The 17307-nt window shown below is 49.9% G+C and overlaps 1 protein-coding gene across 2 annotated transcripts in view; it reads left to right on the top strand.

The window, feature by feature from the left end:
- Positions 1 to 17307, top strand: part of EYA2 (EYA transcriptional coactivator and phosphatase 2) — a 180052-nt gene that overhangs the window by 121621 nt on the left and 41124 nt on the right. For both annotated transcript variants that reach the window (XM_047069004.1, XM_047069003.1), the window contains exon 9: positions 13454 to 13543. In XM_047069004.1, coding sequence (XP_046924960.1) covers positions 13454 to 13543 — 90 coding nt within the window. The remainder of the gene's footprint in view (positions 1 to 13453; positions 13544 to 17307) is intronic.

Here is a 17307-nt window from a genome sequence, read left to right as displayed (position 1 = left end):
AATAAGGGGAGATCCTTTCCCACCCCTGGGCCCTCCTTTTATCCTCTCTGGAGCCCAGCAGTTATTAGAAAGGCAAGCCAGCCTGAGACCCGAGGAAAGGGTCCGGGCTGTGATTTTTACACAGCGGCTACCTGTCATTCCTCCTAACTTTGCAAGTGTGATTTACTTACACAGACCATTTATTTCATTAAAAGTAGACATCGACAGTTTTAAAGCAGGCATTTACAAAAAGAAAAACCTGATTATAATGTGCCTTAAGCCTCTCTTCCCCCGAATAAGATACTTTATGTTAATTCCTGTGAAGATGTGGTCCATGCGTTAAGTGCTTAAGATTTTGGATTCTTGGTGGGAGAGTCGTGAGTTTGAATCCCAGCTCTGCTGCTGATTAGCAGGGGGACCCTGGACAAGTCACTTTGTCAATTTGCATCTTGATTTATCTGTAAAACAGGGAAGAGATAATTTGAGGAGGAAATGTGGTAATGCATGTAAAGCTCACGTACAATCGTACGTTTGTTTAAAAAATAACTTACCTGAGCACCTGCTGCTTACTGGGCTGTGTTCCAGGCTCGGGGGCCATAGCAGTAGCTCTCACAGAGCTTGCCTTTTGGTTGAGGGAGAAGCGCCAAAAATCATAAATAAGAAAGATCATCCCAGATGGTGATAAATGCTATTAAAAACAGTAACAGGGTAAGAGATGTAGAGCGAGGGGGGCGGGGGTGGTTGGCATCTGGGTTATTTTGGATGGAATGATCGGAGAAGGCCTGTCTGCTACTGAAAGTGGGAACTGAATGTCACGAAGGAGCCAGCCATGAAAGCACCCGGGGGAAGGAGGAGTGCAAAGGCCCTGAGGCAGGCGCGGGCTTGGCAAGGTCGGGGAGCAGAGAGGTGGGTTGGAGAGGAAAAGTCGACGGTGGCCACTGAAAGATGTTAGCTGGTGGATTTTAAATGAAGACAACAGCTCTGATTTTTGCCTTAAAGAGGGCCCTCTGGCTGCCTCACAGACCACAGATGTGGGGGAGAGAGGAAGCTCTCTGTCTTTATCTATAGCCCAGCACACAGATACACTTGCTCCTCCTCCCTCCCTCAGCATCTCCCCCTCTTGATGAGGAACTAAACACCCCTTGGAAATAAGCTAAAGCACTAAGCACGGGGCCTAGCCCGTAGCAGGCACTCAAAAAGCAGGAAAGCTCTAGTAATGAGTATTATTATTATTTGGAGGAAATGTCTCTTAATCCCTCGCTTTGCAAGAAATCGGGAAATTGAGGTGTAAGGACAAAAGGAAGTCCTGGGGCTCTCAGGGTGCATTTGTGAATCACAGTCACGGGTGCTCTGCTCACCCCCCACACCCCCCAGCCAGAGAGTGAACTGCCCAAGGACCCAGAGGGGGTCCCGCAGGACGGGCCAGGAGAGTTCTTGGCTTTCTGCAGGATAGAGATCAAACACGGGCCAGGAGGAAGTGAGAGCAGAATTAACTGAATAGCATGACTGATAGAGCGTAGCAGGCGGTGTATCCGGGAGACTCAGAAAAGGAGAGGTGAGTTAGGGGTTTGCATTGGAAAGGGGTCCAAGGTACATGTTCCTTCAGGAATCCAGGGTAGGAGTCCATCAGAGGGTCAGGTGAACAATAGGCGGTGTTCCATAAGCCACTGAAGGCAGGGGTAGGGATGCCCGTGTCAACCAAGATTTGTTGGAAGCCAACGTCCTCGAGCTCGGTTCATCTTAGATGGTATGAGGTGTGTGGGGGCCTAGGACGAAACTCAGAATGACTCGTTTTCATGCTCCCCCCTGGAGTGGGAACATAGCTTCTTGGGTTTACTCAGATGTGGTGAAATACGGAACGTGAGGAAAGGGGGGCTGGCAGAGACACAGCAGAGGTGGAGCCTTTCCAAAATGGCGTCTCTTCAGTCGGGACAGTAGAGCCGCTGCCCTTGGCATCAGGATTTGGGTCACTGCCTCGGCTGCCAGATTGTCCTACAGCAGATTTCAGCTTTATCACCCCTTCCAAAGGCCCTTTCTGTTTCTTTTTTCCAAGCCCCCTTTTTAAAATAAATAGCGCGGGGCACCTGGGTGGCTCAGTCGGTTAACCATCGGACTCCTGGTTTCATCTCAGATCATGATCTCGTGGTTTGTGGGTTTGAGCCCCACATCGGGCCCTGTGCTGACAGTGCAGAGCCTGCTTGGGATTCTCTCTCTCCCTCCCTCCCTCCCCCACTTGCACACGCGCGCTCTCTCTCTCTCTCTCTTTCTCACTCTCTCTCAAAATAATTTTTTTACTATTTTTTATTATTTATTCTTGAGAGAGAGAGAGAGACAGAGACAGAGCACGAGCGAGGGAGGGGCAGAGAGAGAGGGGGACACAGACTCCAAAGCAGGCTCCAGGCTCTGAGCTGGCAGCACAGGGCCCGCCGTGGGGCTCGAACCCACAAGCGGTGAGATCATGACCTGAGGCGAAGTCGGGCGCTCAGCCGACTGAGCCACCCAGGCGCCCCTCTCAAAATAAATTTTTAAGAAGATTTGCACTTAGGAGAAGAAAATCTGGAGCCAGCCTGTGCTAATAGAAGAACTGGGTTTTTATGGAGGGTTCATCACATCGCCTTGATTGATTACATCATTGGCCATTAGTGATTGGACTCAACCTCTAGCCTCTCCCTGGAGGTCAGGGGGCTGCAAGCTCCAGCCCTCTAATCGCTAGTTGGTACCCCTGGCAACCCAGCCCCCCTGTTTAGGTGCTTTCCAAAAGTCAGCTCGTTAACATAAACTCATTGTGGTTGAAAGAGGTTGGTCCTGAGTAAGAAGATACCCAGTTCACCTTTGTTTCTCTTATCTCTCAGAAATTCCAGGGGTTTAGGAGCCAGGAAAGGGGACAAAAACCAAATATACATTTCCTGCTAAAGTATCACAATGTATATCACACTCCCAAGTACCGCCCCCCCCCCCCGCAATTATTATGACCACCAAAAACTGCCAGGTGACTCTCTAGAAGGATGGGCCGCTCTCTCTTGAGAATCACAACTTGGTGCGTGAGATGATGATGTACCCAGAAGAGCAGCCCCTGAAAGATGTGTGCGCCCCCGTCCCCAGGACCTGGGACTGTTACCTTCTGTGGCAGGTGTGATCACAAGGGCCGTTCCAAGAGGGAGGCCGGAGATAGGAGCGTGTAGTAGGAGATATGAGGACAGAAGGAAGAAGTTGGGGTGGGAGGGTGGGGGACCAGGGAGTGCAGGCTGAAAAAGGCAGCCCCAGGGACCTGATATTTCTGCTTACCTTCCGGTTACAGTGAGTGGAAAACGGATTTGCCGTTTACATCATGATAACAAGCTTGTTTCCAAACTAAATGCATTTAAGTTAAAAAAAAAAAAAAAGCGGGGACGGGTAACTGAATTAAAGGAAAACATGAACCCCGTTCCTCTGCGGTGCGACACAACCTGCAAAGGTGTTACGAGAACGGCCATGGTTTGGGAAATACCAGGTTAAACTATTGCACAGGAATTTCCAGGCAGGGAACGGTTTCTGATGGAAGATTCTGGCCCCTGCTGCTTTTTGCTAATAATACCCAAGCACCAGGAGCAGGTCATAGCACATGCGTGATCCTGTAGGAGCCCTGGGAGGAGCTCACTGTTTGTATTCGGATGAGGAAACTGAGGCCCAGGGAGGGTGAACATGTCATCCAAGGTCACATCCCTAAGGAATGGCAGCCCCCAGGATTTGAACTCGGGTCCCACTAACTCCATGATGGATGCTCTCAGTGGTTTCGCTTCCTGGAGCGCCTTGCCTGTGGCCGCTGGCATGGACGCCTTGTGCGGGTGGAGGCAACGTGTGGTGGCCGTTTGCCTCATTAGGCAGTGCTTGTGTGAAGGAGAAATTGATGCTCTAAGACCAGATAATAACCCGGACCTTGATTTATATCCCCTTGGGGAGGGGCTGTCCGAGGTGCAAAACTGGGTCGTTGTGACATGTGTAGAATTAGGGGCACCTGAGTGGCTCAGCCGGTTAAGCGTCTGGCTCTTGATTTCGGCTCAGGTCATGATCTCACAGGTCGTGGGACGGAGCCCCCCCGTGCAGAGCCTGCTTGGGATTCTCTCTCTCCCTCTCTCTCTCCCTGCCTCTCCCCCACTCGTGCATGTGCACGCATGCTCGCTCGCTCTCTCTCTCTCTCTCTCAAAATAAATAAACATTTTAAAAATCTGAAAAAAGACGCGCAGAATCACTTGAACTTGCCCACCGGACCCTGGCTGTGTTGGAAACATCCAATTTCCCCACAGTCGTGGGGAGGTGGCAAGAGGGGCCAAGAATTTTGGATTCTAAGTGACGAACACTCAACACACGTCAGTTTAGGCCAAAAAGGGAAATTGATCTGCTCCTGTAACCAAAATGCCCAGAAGTAGACTTCAGGAACAGCGGGATCCAGTCACCAAACAATTTTGTCTGAATCTGTGTGCGTCGTCACGGAGGCCCTGCCGGCATCCCCCAGCTCAGGTTCCACCAGCTCACCGGGGGTAAGAAGTACCTTTTTCCCCGTGGTTACAGCTAAAGTCCCGGGGCCAGATCTCAGTGGCTCCCACTGGCCACGTAACCATCCCTGAACGAGTCACTCTGGTTCTGGCCAGGCCTGGGTTACGAAATCATTCTAGGAGGCCAATATGGGTATTATTTTTACTCAAAATTAATAACTGCTTATTTACAGACACGAAAGTTCATTCCCAGAGAGATCAGGTATCTCCACAATATCGTGCTGCCCCTTTTCTTAACCGGTTGGTGTTTTTTCAAAGTGTCTAATAAAGGCCCTGTGTTGGGGGCCCCCAGGACCACCCTCGGGCTCGATGAGCTGCTAGAAGGACCCACAGGACTCAGAAAAGCTGTTATATTCACAGTTACAGTTTATTGCAGTGAAAGAATACAGATTAAAATCAGCAAAGGGAAAAGGCACGTGGGATAAAATCCGGGAGAACGTAGGCACCGCCTTCCAGACGTCCTCTCGCAGTGGAGCTCAGGCGGCTCTGCCAGCACTGATGTGCCAAGAGTCGCCAAGCAGTGAAGCTCCCCCGAGCCCTGGTGTCCAGGGGCTTCCTGGGGCCCCTGCTGTAGGCTCACGGCACCACAGCCAGAACTGTGGTGCCCCGCAGAACAAAAGCAGGCATTCACCGTGATCCCATTGTTAGCATAAACCGTCTGATCAGTCAGGACTGCCTGGCCCAAGGACTCAGAGCTCCTCTGTGGGGAGCCAGCCCAGCAAGGACCAGTCTGGAAGACAGACCCGAGGAACGCGGAACGCGCAGGGTTGCGGCAACACTCGCCGAAGTTAACCCTTTCCTGCGCACGCAGCCTCCAAATCTTCACAGCAGGGACCCCAAGGGAAACCCACGAAACGGCTCAGCTCAAACCGAGACCGGAGCGACATCACACTTCGTCCCAGTCACGCAGCTGAACCACGGAAGGCAGACACGTCCTCAGAGCACGGAAGCCGTAACGGGCATCATGACATAACCGGAGGATTGTGGAATCTGGTGTCAGATCGGACCCGAGTTCTAGTCACAAAGCTGCCTCAGGAAGAAATGCGCTTTATACCGTGACCCACCTCCATCTCTCTCTCTCTCTCTCCTCTCTCTTTCTTGCCCCTTCTGTCTCAAACACGCACACACACAAACACTCCACCCGAAATAGAAGCTCACCATTACTGTATATGACATGCTCTGATTTTTTGTTGTCTATTCTAGGTATTGGCAAACTTTTTCTATAAAGATATAATAAATATTTTAGGCTTTAGGCTAGGCCCCGTGGTGACTACCAACTCTGCCACTGTAGCACGGAAGCAGCCATAAACACTAAGTGAACAAATGGGCACTGCTGTGTTCCAATAAAACTTTATTTACAAAAACAGACAGGGGGCCACAGATTCTCTTGTATTTCTTCCATTCTTTTTTTTTTTTTTTTCTTTTTTAATGCTGGCCTTTAAAGTCAGCTTTCACTAAAGGGATTATAACCTGCACTTTGAAAACCCCATTTGATCTCTCTCACGACCCATCTTGCAGATAACAAACAGAGGCACACAAGAAGTGAAATGACTTGGACAAGGTCATTTAGCTGGTGAGCGGTAGAACTGGCCTTGGTCATAAGCAGTTTGGCTGAGAGCCCGCTCTCTTTGCCTCTACCCCAAAGCACTCAAAGGTCAGTTATTACTATTATTACCGAGTGAGCTGTGAAAGAACCAAGATGAGGCTGTGCCTTCCTTTTGTTCAAAGGGTTGTTGTGATTCCAGATAAATAGTGTGTGGGTCGGGACACCTGGGTGGCTCAGTGGGTTAAGCGTCCAATTCTTTGATTTCAGTTCAGGTCATGATCCCAGGGTCATGGAATCAAGCCCCACATCAGGTTCTGCCTGCTCGGGATTCTCTCTCTCTCTCCTTTGGCCCCTCTCCCCACCTCATGCACTCTCTCTCTCTTAAAAAAAAAAAAAAAAAAAAAAAGTATGGATCTCACTTCTTTGAATTAAACACCTATTGGAACCAGGGCACCTGGGTGGCTCAGTCAGTTAAGTGTCCAACTTTGGCTCAGGTCATGATCTCATGGTTTGTGAGTCCGAGCCCCGTGTCGGGCTCTGTGCTGACAGCTCAGGGCCTGGAGCCTGCTTCGGATCCTGTCTCTCTCTCCCAAAAATAAATAAAAACATTTAATAAATAAATAAGCACCCATTGGAACCATCTATGACAAAAGTGCTACACTTTTTTTTTTGTAATGTTTTTATTTATTTTTGAGAGGCAGAGACAGAGCGTGAGTTGGGGAGGGGCAGAGAGAGAGGGAGACACAGAATCCGAAGCAGGCTCCAGGCTCCGAGCTGTCAGCACAGAACCCGACGTGGGGCTCAAACTCACGAACTGTGAGATCATGACCTGAACTCAAATCAGACGCCTAACCAACTGAGCCACCCAGGCGCCCTAAAAATGCTACACTCTTAAAGCAGAAAACATGGAAGCTCAGGGAAGGGAATTCTATAGCGGAGTTGCGATTCACTTAAACAACTTTTTGGTAAAAAAAAAAAAAAAAAAAAACTTGGGCTCCTTTTGAAATGAAAATGCTGCTTCCTAATCTATAGGGATTGGGAATTAGACCTCCAAGAATGTGGCTTAAAATGAGAAGCTTGTAAATGTGGGCACGATGGAGACACTTGGTAGAAAACAACTACTGTTGGTTTTTTTTTTTTTTTTATGTTTATTTTAGAGAGAAAGCATGGGGTGGGGAGGGGCAGATAGAGGTGGGGGGGTTGGCGCAGAGGATCCGAAGCAGGCTCTGTGCCGACAGGAGAGCGCCCAGCGCGGGGCTCAAACTCACAAACTGTGAGATCATGACCTGAGCCGAAATCAAGAGTCAGACGTTTAACGGACTGAGCCACCCAGGCACCCCCACGAGGCAGGTCTTAGCCCAGCCCTGGTGGAGAAAGTCCCCACCATCCTCCTCTCATTAGAGACCTTCCCCAAGAATGCGTAATAATTAGGTTTCCAAGCTGCGTCCAGGCCCACAGCATCTGCCTGGAAGCCGGATGCCAAGGCGTGGAGCCCCCGCGTCAGCCCCCTGAATGAACACACGCATAGCCCAGCCCTCCATGTCTATGTGAACCCTGGGAAATCTGCTAGGTCATTAGAACACATTGAGAAAATCCGCAGGGCCTTTGATTTGTGCCTTCCGTGGGAGAGAACCAGCCCCAAACTCTGAAGTCTAACAAAGATGACGTTCCATCCACCCAGCCGCATCAGCCCCCACCACGGTCCTTTGGTGGACAAGGTACGAACTGAAGCCTGTTTTGGAGAAAAAAAAAAAAAATCCCTTTTCTCGGTTCTCCCTTCTGGTTTAAATGGATCATTTTTAAAAAACAATCTGTTTCTGCTGTTGCTTATTTAGGACATTAACCTAAGCAAGCCGACTTTTTTTAATCCAAAGAGTGTGTAGTGATTAAGAATGGTTTTCAGGGGGCCCCTGGGGGCTCAGCCGGTTAAGTATCCGACTTCGGCTCAGGTCATGATCTCATGGTCCGTGAGTTCAAGCCCCGCGTCGTGCTCTGTGCTGACAGTTCAGAGCCTAGAGCCTGCTTCTGGTTCTGTGTCTCCCTCTCTCTCTCTGCCCCTCCCTCACTTGTAGTCTGCCTCTCTCAAAAATAAATAAACGTTAAAAAAAAAAATCTTTTTTTAAAAAGTGGTTTTGGGGGCACCTGGGTGGCTCAGTAGGTTACGTATCCGACTTCGGCTCAGGTCACGATCTCATGGTGCGTGGGTTCGAGCCCCGCATCAGGCCCTGTGCTGACAGCTTGGAACCTAGAGCCCGCTTGAGATTCTGTGTCTTTCTCTCTGCCCCTCTCCCACTTGCACTCTGTCTCTCTCACTCTCAAAAATAAATAAGCATTTAAAAAAAAAATTTTTTAAAGCGGTTTTCATAAAACGTCATCTGATTTAGGGTGTTTCTGCTGGGTTCACAGAAACAGGTTCTTTGCTTAAGGGTTCGAGGAAGTCGATTGGGGGATTTTGACAATGACGAGCGCTTATGGAGTGCCTGCTGTATACCAGGCTGCGTGTCCCCATGTGCTAGCTCATTTATTTTTTTTTTTAATTTTTTTTCAACGTTTATTTATTTTTGGGACAGAGAGAGAGACGCGGCATGAACGGGGGAGGGGCAGAGAGAGAGGGAGACACAGAATTGGAAGCAGGCTCCAGGCTCTGAGCCATCAGCCCAGAGCCTGACGTGGGGCTCGAACTCGCGGACCGCGAGATCGTGACCTGAGCTGAAGTCGGACGCTTAACTGACTGAGCTACCCAGGCGCCCCTGTGCTAGCTCATTTAAACCTCACTGCTTCCCAGGGTGGCAGAGGGACCAGAGCGGGTTTGAATGGGTCAGTGGCCTGTTAGGAGCTGAAGAACATGCCATGAAGACTTCCATATTTTAGGCCTTGTTTGCCAAGGAGACGTGCTAGATCAGAGGATCCCCCTCCAAGCCGCACAGAGTGACCGAAGCCAACAGACCAGGGTGGTATGTTTGTGGAGCGTATGAGGGACGTATTGAGCCGATAACACAGGATAAAACCGGTCATTTTCCTCCCACCCCCACTCCGGATGTGTTTCACACTCACTAATGCTGCGTCTCCACCAATTTTTTTTAGTTTCTCAGTTTTTGCAATCCTGGAAGAACGTTTTCTACTTGGATAAAGTGGTCTGGCCCTGGGTCACATTCTGTGTTACTTAACAGTTGTGCTTCTCTTGGGTTATTCCAGACTTTTCTACCCCTGAACCCCTAGTTTTTATCAAATTCATGGGAAAGAGGTCCCACCAGCGGAGTTCAAAACAATCTCCAGGCAGCATCCAAGCAGATTTTAGGAAAATCTGAAACAAGGAGAATTATCAAGGGATAGCTGGTATCCTAAAGGTTCTTCTCAGAAACATTTGGGTGTTTTAGGGGCGCCTGGGTGGCTCAGTCGGTTGAGCGTCCCACTTCGGCTCGAGTCAGGATCTCGCGGTTCATGGGTTCGAGCCTGGCACCGGGCTCTGTGCTGACAGCTCAGAGCCTGGAGCCTGTTCGGGATTCTGTGTCTCCCTCTCTCTCTGCCCCTCCCCCACTAGCGCTATATGTCTCTCTCTGTCTCACAAAAACAAATAAAGGTTAAAAAAGGTTTTTTTTTTTTTTAATTTTGTTTTAGTTTTTAATTATACTGTATGTGAATCCTTTCTCTTTCAAAACATTTTAGAATATTATAGCTCATGTTAAAATTTACTTTCATCCTTACCTTTAATTCCTGTCCCCTCCTCTCTGCCTTCCAGAAGTAATTAACTGTTAGGATTCTGGTACATCCTTTCAGATATTTATAAATCTAGAAGTGCCTATGGAAAATATGTAGTAGCATTTTATGTGTTTCTAGTAAATGCTAATAACTAATGCAGCATATAACTTTCAGAAAACTGTTGCTTTCACTCAGTATTATGGGGGGGCGTGTCCATGTTAATATGCAGAGATGTGGTTCATTTCTTTCCATTGAATTTAGTTTTCCACCAAATGAATATACTGCAGCTTATATTTCTAGTAACCTTTGGCCGGACAGCTAAATTGTTCAATCTTTTGCTATTTACAAAAAACTCTGTCTTGTTCATAGGTATGGCCTTTCTCTAGAGTAGACAATGAGAAGTAGAATTACTAAGTATGTTCCCTTTTATTTTTTTTTAAGTTTATTTATTTATTTTGAGAGAGAGAGAGCATGTGAGCAGGGGAGGGGCAGAGAGAGAAGGAGAGAGAAAGAATCCCAAGCAGGCTCTGCGAGGAACCCCAACTCACAAACCGAACCCCGAGATCCTGACCTGAACTGAGACCGAGAGTCAGACGCTCAACCGACTGAGCCACCCAGGTGCCCCACGTTCCCTTTTATTTAGTTTTTTTTTTTTTAATCCAGGAAATACACGCATATAGTTTAAAACTCATATAGTTCTACAAAGAAAAGTGTCATGAGAAGCAGCAGTCCTCAGTGGACCCCACCACACCATTTCTTTCTGCCCAGAGGCCACAACTTTCCACTCTTGCTGATTCTTTTGGTATTTACCTCCAAATTTCTGAGTAGCCTGCTTATGGTACCACTCCTTGATTTTTTTTTTCCTGCTTTAGGCATGCTCCCTGGCCTCCCAAGCTAGAAGATGAGAATTGAGCTCTCTTTTCTCGCCCCAGCCCCCATCACACACATGCAGATCTTCTCTCCACATCCTGCCAATATCGATAAGACACAATTCCAGCTTTATCGATACTGAGTATTTGCCTTCGTCTAACCATACAAAATACTTTTCACAGACAGACCCTTCCGCATACAATAATTACTTTTCCTGTTTTATGTGCTGGCCTGGGAGTTGACGTTTTTCTACATAAATCCTGTTAGCAGCTGAGTGTGGATGGCAGCTTCTCCCTTCTTGTCTAGCGTGCTGCGGGCTGGTCATCCGTGGTTAGGTGCACAGCCTTGCCAAGAAGGAATGTGCAATTGTGCAGAGGTAAAATGGTTCGGGGATGAGTCATGCGTGGAAGCCCCCCCAAAGTCCTTTCCCGGGTCACAGAACGATTCCCTGCTTGGCCCTGAAACGTTTGTTTTCCTTATCTTCCCTTCATTTTTCACTGAGCGCTCTACCCCGCCACCTTCCAGCCAGGACCCAGAGTGCTAAGCTTTGGCTTTGGGGGCCCTAATGAGGTGTTTCACCTAATGGCTGCGTTCCTGGGCTTGATTCTTCACAGTTGTGTGTGTGAAGCTGACGTCACCAGCGACATGTTTTTCCCTTTTTCTTTAAGGGTCAAGAAGGGTTTACGTCGTTAATTATTTATTTTTTATAATAGAGGTCAGACAGCCGCCCGGGGAAAAATGCAAACAGGAAAAGAAGTGTATGGAGTGACAGGCAGCACAAGGTCCCCTGCATGCCTCCTTCAGCCCCCGCCCCTCCAAGCCCTCCTCAGAAGCAGTTTTGGTCTGGGGCCACACGACGTGGGTTCAAATCCCCGCACTCCACCAGCTGCCGGGCCTTGAGCAAGTTACCCAACCGTTTGGGGCCTCCGTTTTCTCATCTGTAAAATGGGAAGATAATAATGCTCAACCCCTAAGTCTTTGTGGGAATTAAATGGACTCATTTGTAAAGTGGCACAGAGAAAGCACTTAATAGATACGAACCGGGAATATCACTAAGTGTTGTAGATCCTTTCAGACCAGTGTTTCTCAACCTTGGCTGCGTGTTGGAATCGGGTAGGGAGCTTTAAACATCCCTGATGCCTGGACCCCACCCTCAGAAATTCGGATTTGATTGGTCTGCGGTGGGGCCTTGAGCATCAGGATTTTTGAATGCTCTCAATCATGACGGCGTGCAGCCAGAGCTGAGAGCCATCGTGCCAAGTATTTTTCATGTGCATCAGTTGGGATGGGTGAGGTTATGCTGCAGTAACAAACATCCCCCGAATCTCGTCTACTTCTCTTTCATGCCCGTTCTGATCTGCTGCAGCTCTGACCCACATTATCTTGCCTCTGGAACATTTAGTCTTGTGAACTGGGAAGAGAGAGCCTGACCAACCATGCACTCACTCTGAAAGCTTCTGACCACAGCTGAAGCATGACTTCTGCCAACACAAGTCACATGGTCACATCTAAGTTCAACAGGGAGGGTATATATCAGGGGCCGGCAGACTTTTCCTGCAAAGGGTCAGATAGTAAATATTTCAGTCTCTACAGGACACTGGGGCTGTGTGGCTCCTGCTCAACTCTGCCTTCAAAACGCAAAAGCAACCACAGACAATACACTGTTTAAAAATGTAAGAAAAAAAAAAAAAAAGTCAGGGCGCCTGGGTGGCTCAGCCGGTTAAGCATCCGACTTCAGCTCAGGTCATGATCTCGCAGTTTGTGAGTTCAAGCCCCGCGTCAGGCTCACCACTGTCAGCACGGAGCCTGATTCGGACCCTCTGTCTCCCACTCTCTGCCCCTCCCCCACTCGTTCATGCGCATGCGCTCTCTCTCTCTCAAATAAGTAAACATATATATTTTTTTAATGTAAAAAGTCGATCTTAGCTCATAAGCCATACACAAACAGGCAGCAGGCCAGATTGGGCCCGTGGGGGTAGGGTACCAACCCCCAGTGAGGATCCCCCTCCTACAGGGCAAAGCTCCCCAGGAAGGGACCCCGAATATGGGTGATCAGTAATGCAGTCTACCATAGCACATGCATAGCAAAGAGAGGGAGGGAGAAAGAAGGGACCCTTCATTGCACAGTTGGGTTTCACACATAACGTGGTGCGATCTGCTTTTGTTACTTAATACCTTGGAGGTAGATTCAAGTAATTCTAGCATGACTTCACTTTTTCAATCAAGTGGGCTAGGTTTCCAGGGTATGGATGGACCATAATGGGGTTTAGTTTGTGTGCTCATCTTTCTTTTTTTTTAAGTTTATTTCTTTATTCTTGAGACAGAGAGAGAGAGAGAAAGAGAGAGCAGGGGAGGGATAGAGAGAGAGAGAGCAAGAGAGAATCCCGAGCAGGCTCGCGGAGCCCGACGCAGGGCTCCATTGCACAAACCCTGAGATCATGACCTGAGAGAAATCAAGAGTCAGACTTTTAACTGACTGAGACACCCAGGGCACCCTGTGTGCTCATTTTTATAATTAATCCATTTGCTAGATAACAGAGGGACTTCATGTATCGGGAAGAGTAAGACAGCATCCGTAGAGAGATTGTCATAAAGAGAGAATCGACAGGCCAGCTCTCCCAGTGGGCTTGCATAGTTTACGTTGCTTCCCCTGCAGTCGTCCAGGCCTCCCGGAAAGCAGGAGGGCCGGGAGGGAACCTTTGAAAACACATTGACACAGCCTAGGCCGCGTGTGAGCCCCTCAGAACCGACCTGGGCTGCCTGACAGTGGCGGGATGGGACGGGGGAGGCCCCGCTGGCGTGTGACTCTGTCCTTTCTTTCTGCCAGGACACCACGACGTCTGTGCGCATCGGCCTGATGATGGAAGAAATGATCTTCAACCTTGCAGATACCCACCTGTTCTTCAACGACCTGGAGGTTTGGAACTGCCCGTTTTTTGTCGTAGTCGCCGTAGTTGGTGGCCTGTGTCTGGTTTCAGGGGAAGAGATGCTGCTTCTTCTCTTTTCTGTGTTTCCTTTTTCCTTTGGAGGCTAGAAGCTTTTGCTGACAGCCCCCAAGAAGCCACAAAACGGTGGCCAGCGCCAATTTATTGAAAACACGCTTGACCAGCTGATCTCCCCAGCTCCCCCCTGTGGCTAATGGGCGTCTCTCTGCCCTGGTGGTGACGTCCACGGCCGTTTCGCTGATCTAATAAAGGCTGTGTAGTTTCTTCCTCCCGAAATTTGCTATTTGATAAGTCTGTTAAGGCAAATTAGTACAGATCCTCCTGGGTCAGTAATAATGAGCAGCGGGCCGGCATGGAAGCTTTTAAAAGCAATTTACATCCCCCTGAAAACGTGTTGTACAAAAGAGAGTGAGCGCAGGCAGAGGGACCGTGCTTATTCAGTGTCAGCTCCTGGGCCCCGAAGCCAGTGGCAAAGGACATAGGGAAAAGGGGGAGGACAGCGTCAGAAATAAGTTTGAATCCTTTGTTTATACCCGGCCTGTGGTGGAAAGATTTGAGAAGAACTTCAAATAAAAAAACATATTTAAAATTGAACTATTAAAGCAAAGGCAGAGCAATAGAAAGCTAAGGGTAAGGCACTTGTGCAAAAATATCTGGCTGAGGCCACCACCTGCAATTAAGTTCAGAGGTTAATCTCTGAGCTTCCTGGTAGCCAAAGCAAGGAGGGAAAGGCGATGCATTCCTTAGCTCTGATGAAAAAGCAAGCAGCCTTCACCAAGGTGAAGAAGGGTTCTTTGGGTTGATAAGAGAATTAATGTGGGGACCTTCTGGCTCGGTAAATTGTATTTGCATGATTGGTTTAACAGATTGAAAAAGGAAGGGAACCCAAAATTATACTGCGTGTGAAAGAACACTCCTATTTATCTTAGCAGGGCTATTTTTTTCCTGGAATCAGAACGCCCTGGGACTAGCCTGTAAAGCAGGCCTATGAAGGCTATGAATTCCAGAACTGTCCTGGTGGGCCCAGAGCATGAATCCTATTTACCATCAGGAAAGGATACAGGTTTTCCTTTCTGGTCTGCAGCCCTGGATTCCCAGAGGAGGAAATCCTTGCCGAAATGAACAATCTTGTGTTCCGTGCAGCCTAGGCAAGCCATTTGGGCCTCAGCCTTCCCACCTGTGAAATGGAATTGATGTTCTCTGTCCAACATCTATTTTAAAGAGAGGGTCTGTGTAGAAACTCATCGACGCATTGATGACAAAAGAGAACACTGGCACAGTGGGGAGTCCGTGAGCCATCAGACCCAGGACTGTCCCTTTAGCCAGATGCAATGTGCAGGCTCCCTTTACAATGACCTCTCGTGTCTTGGGGAAAAGAGGGAGCAGGGAGGGGGAGAGGGAGAGAATAAATGAGCAAAACAACAAAACAGACGTGGTAATTGAATTCAGCAAGGATTTTTGGAGCCTAATATAATCAAGAGCGGGCTGCCTGCAAATAGCGAAACCTGATTGGTTTTAGCAAAAGAGAAAAGGAATTTATTGGCTCTTGTACTTACAAAGTCAACGGTAGATTTGGTCTCTCACGATCTCCTCCTTAGAATGTTGGTTCCATGAGGGCAGGAACCACTGCTGTATCACCTTCAGTCCCCAAGCTTCAGCAGTGAACAGCCAAACAAACCCATCCGTGAGAAAGTTCACTTAATGAAAAGGGTGTAAAGAAAAGAATGAGATATGATAGTGGGTGATGGGCGACAGGCGGGTAGGGTTGGGGGGCAGCATTCTCGAGGGAGCCAGGGAAGGCTTCTCGGGAGGCGACGCTTGAGCCAAGGCCTGAGTGGCGGCAGAAGCCAGCCAGGCGGAGATGTAGGGAGGTGGGACCAGCACATGCAAAGGCCCTGGGGTGGGAAGTGGTATGAAGGCCACAGTGACCACAGCGTAGAAGTGAAAGCGGGGGGGCAACTGGGATGGATGAGTCTGGAGGTGGAGTTCTGGGCCAGACACAGGTCCTGGACATCAGAGTTTATTCTAGGTGCTGTGGACAGCCATGGAGCCCGAGAGCAGTAAACAGGAAAGGCTGCCTGATCTAGCTTATGTTTTAAAAGAACTACTCTGGCTGCTGCGTGGAGAATGGGCAAGAGGAGGGAAACAGTGGAGGCCGGGAGACCAGCCAAGAGATGACTGCAGTTGTCCGAGCAAGAGAAGAAAGATGGGCGGGACCGAGGCGGTAGGAGATGGGCCTCGGGATGGCGGTAAAGCCAAGAGAGCTCCTGATGGGTTGGATGTGGGGGGGTGGAGAGAGAGGAGTCAGGGGTGAGGGTCCTGGGCTTGGCCTGACCAGGGCAACAGTGCCACTCTCTGAGATGGACAGACAGTGTGGTGGGCACGCGGGCTTTGAGGCGTCTGTGACACCCCAGGGAAGATACCAGACCGACCGGCAGATACAGGAGTTTGAATTAACACCAGACACACAGTAGGGGCTTTCTCAGCGTCGGTTGAACCGGAGGCTCAGAGCCGGGCATTATGCTGGACTGACGTGTGTGTGTTTCGAGGCAATGTCTTCGGCCTTCCGCCTCTGCCGTTCCTCCTTGGCCCCGGAGTGGAAGTCACACCTCTTGGCGAACGGATTTCATGGCCAACTGGAGCTCCTAGGGAAGCCAGTTTGGTTTTCTTCTCGGAATTTTTTTCAAACCTGTCCCCAGTGCCAGAGGCCCCCAGGGCACCTCGGCAGAATTGCAACCATGCTACCCGATGGAGAAGTTGAGACTCACACGAGCGCAAACAGTTCGCTTGCTGGTGCGGGGAGCCCTGTGTCAGAATCCGGGGGGGGGGCAGCCTCCCGGGGCTCCCCGAGGAGGCCGATGGGACTCGGGAGAGGTGCTTGGTGCCAGTGCCCGCCTGGACGGTGGGGTTTAGAAGACAGAGTGCAGAAGACCCCTTTCCACTCTGAGCTTGCAATGCCGTCTGTAAATCGGGGTTGGCTCTCGCGTGCGGCTGCGGTTTAAGGGAAAGCTGCCGTTTGCCGGGCCCTCCTCTAAGTGCCGTGGATCCAGCGGCAAACGCAACAAGATCCCCGCCCTCGAAGCACGGACCTTCCAGTGCGGGACGCGCAATATAAACAACTGAATATGTACCGTCAGACGAAGGGCCCCCGCCGGAGACCAGCAGAGTCAGGGAGGAAAGGAGATGGTCCCGGGGCTGTGACTTCACTTGATGCAAGCAGGCCAGGCTTCTCTCCCACTTGAGCAGACACCTGAACGAGGTGAGGGAGCCGTGTGGGTGTCCCGGCAGGGAGTGTGCTGGGCAGAGAGAACAGCAGGGCAGAGGCCTTGAGGCCTGGCCAAAGTTGGCAGGTTCCTGAAACAGGGAGGCTGGAGCGTCAGCAGGGAAGAATACGGTGGGCTGGGGGGGGGGGGGGGGGTGCCTAGGTGGGTGCAGATCCCACGGGGGTCCGGGCCATCCTGAGGCATTGGGCGATATTCTCAGGGTGACTGGAAGCCCCTGGAGGGTTTCGAGCAGGAGAGCTCCACCATCCGACTTGGGGTTCAGAGGCTCCCTCTGGCTGCTGGGGGAAAGCAGGGATCTGCATCTGGCCAAGTCAGGTGCCCGGACCCCCGTGTGAACGCACTCGAGGGGAAGAATGGGAGGCGTAGGGGGACTGGCAGACACACAGTAGGTGTCAAGTTCAGCTGCAGCTCAGGCTAGCCAGGGTCCGCGTCCCGACTCTAGGGCGAGCACC

Source organism: Lynx rufus, unplaced genomic scaffold (assembly GCF_022079265.1).
Source record: "Lynx rufus isolate CCGP_SWC_20201006 ecotype Redwood Valley unplaced genomic scaffold, mLynRuf1.p SCAF_8, whole genome shotgun sequence".
Lineage (NCBI taxonomy): Eukaryota > Metazoa > Chordata > Mammalia > Carnivora > Felidae > Lynx > Lynx rufus.
This window is presented reverse-complemented; position numbering and strand designations above follow the sequence as displayed.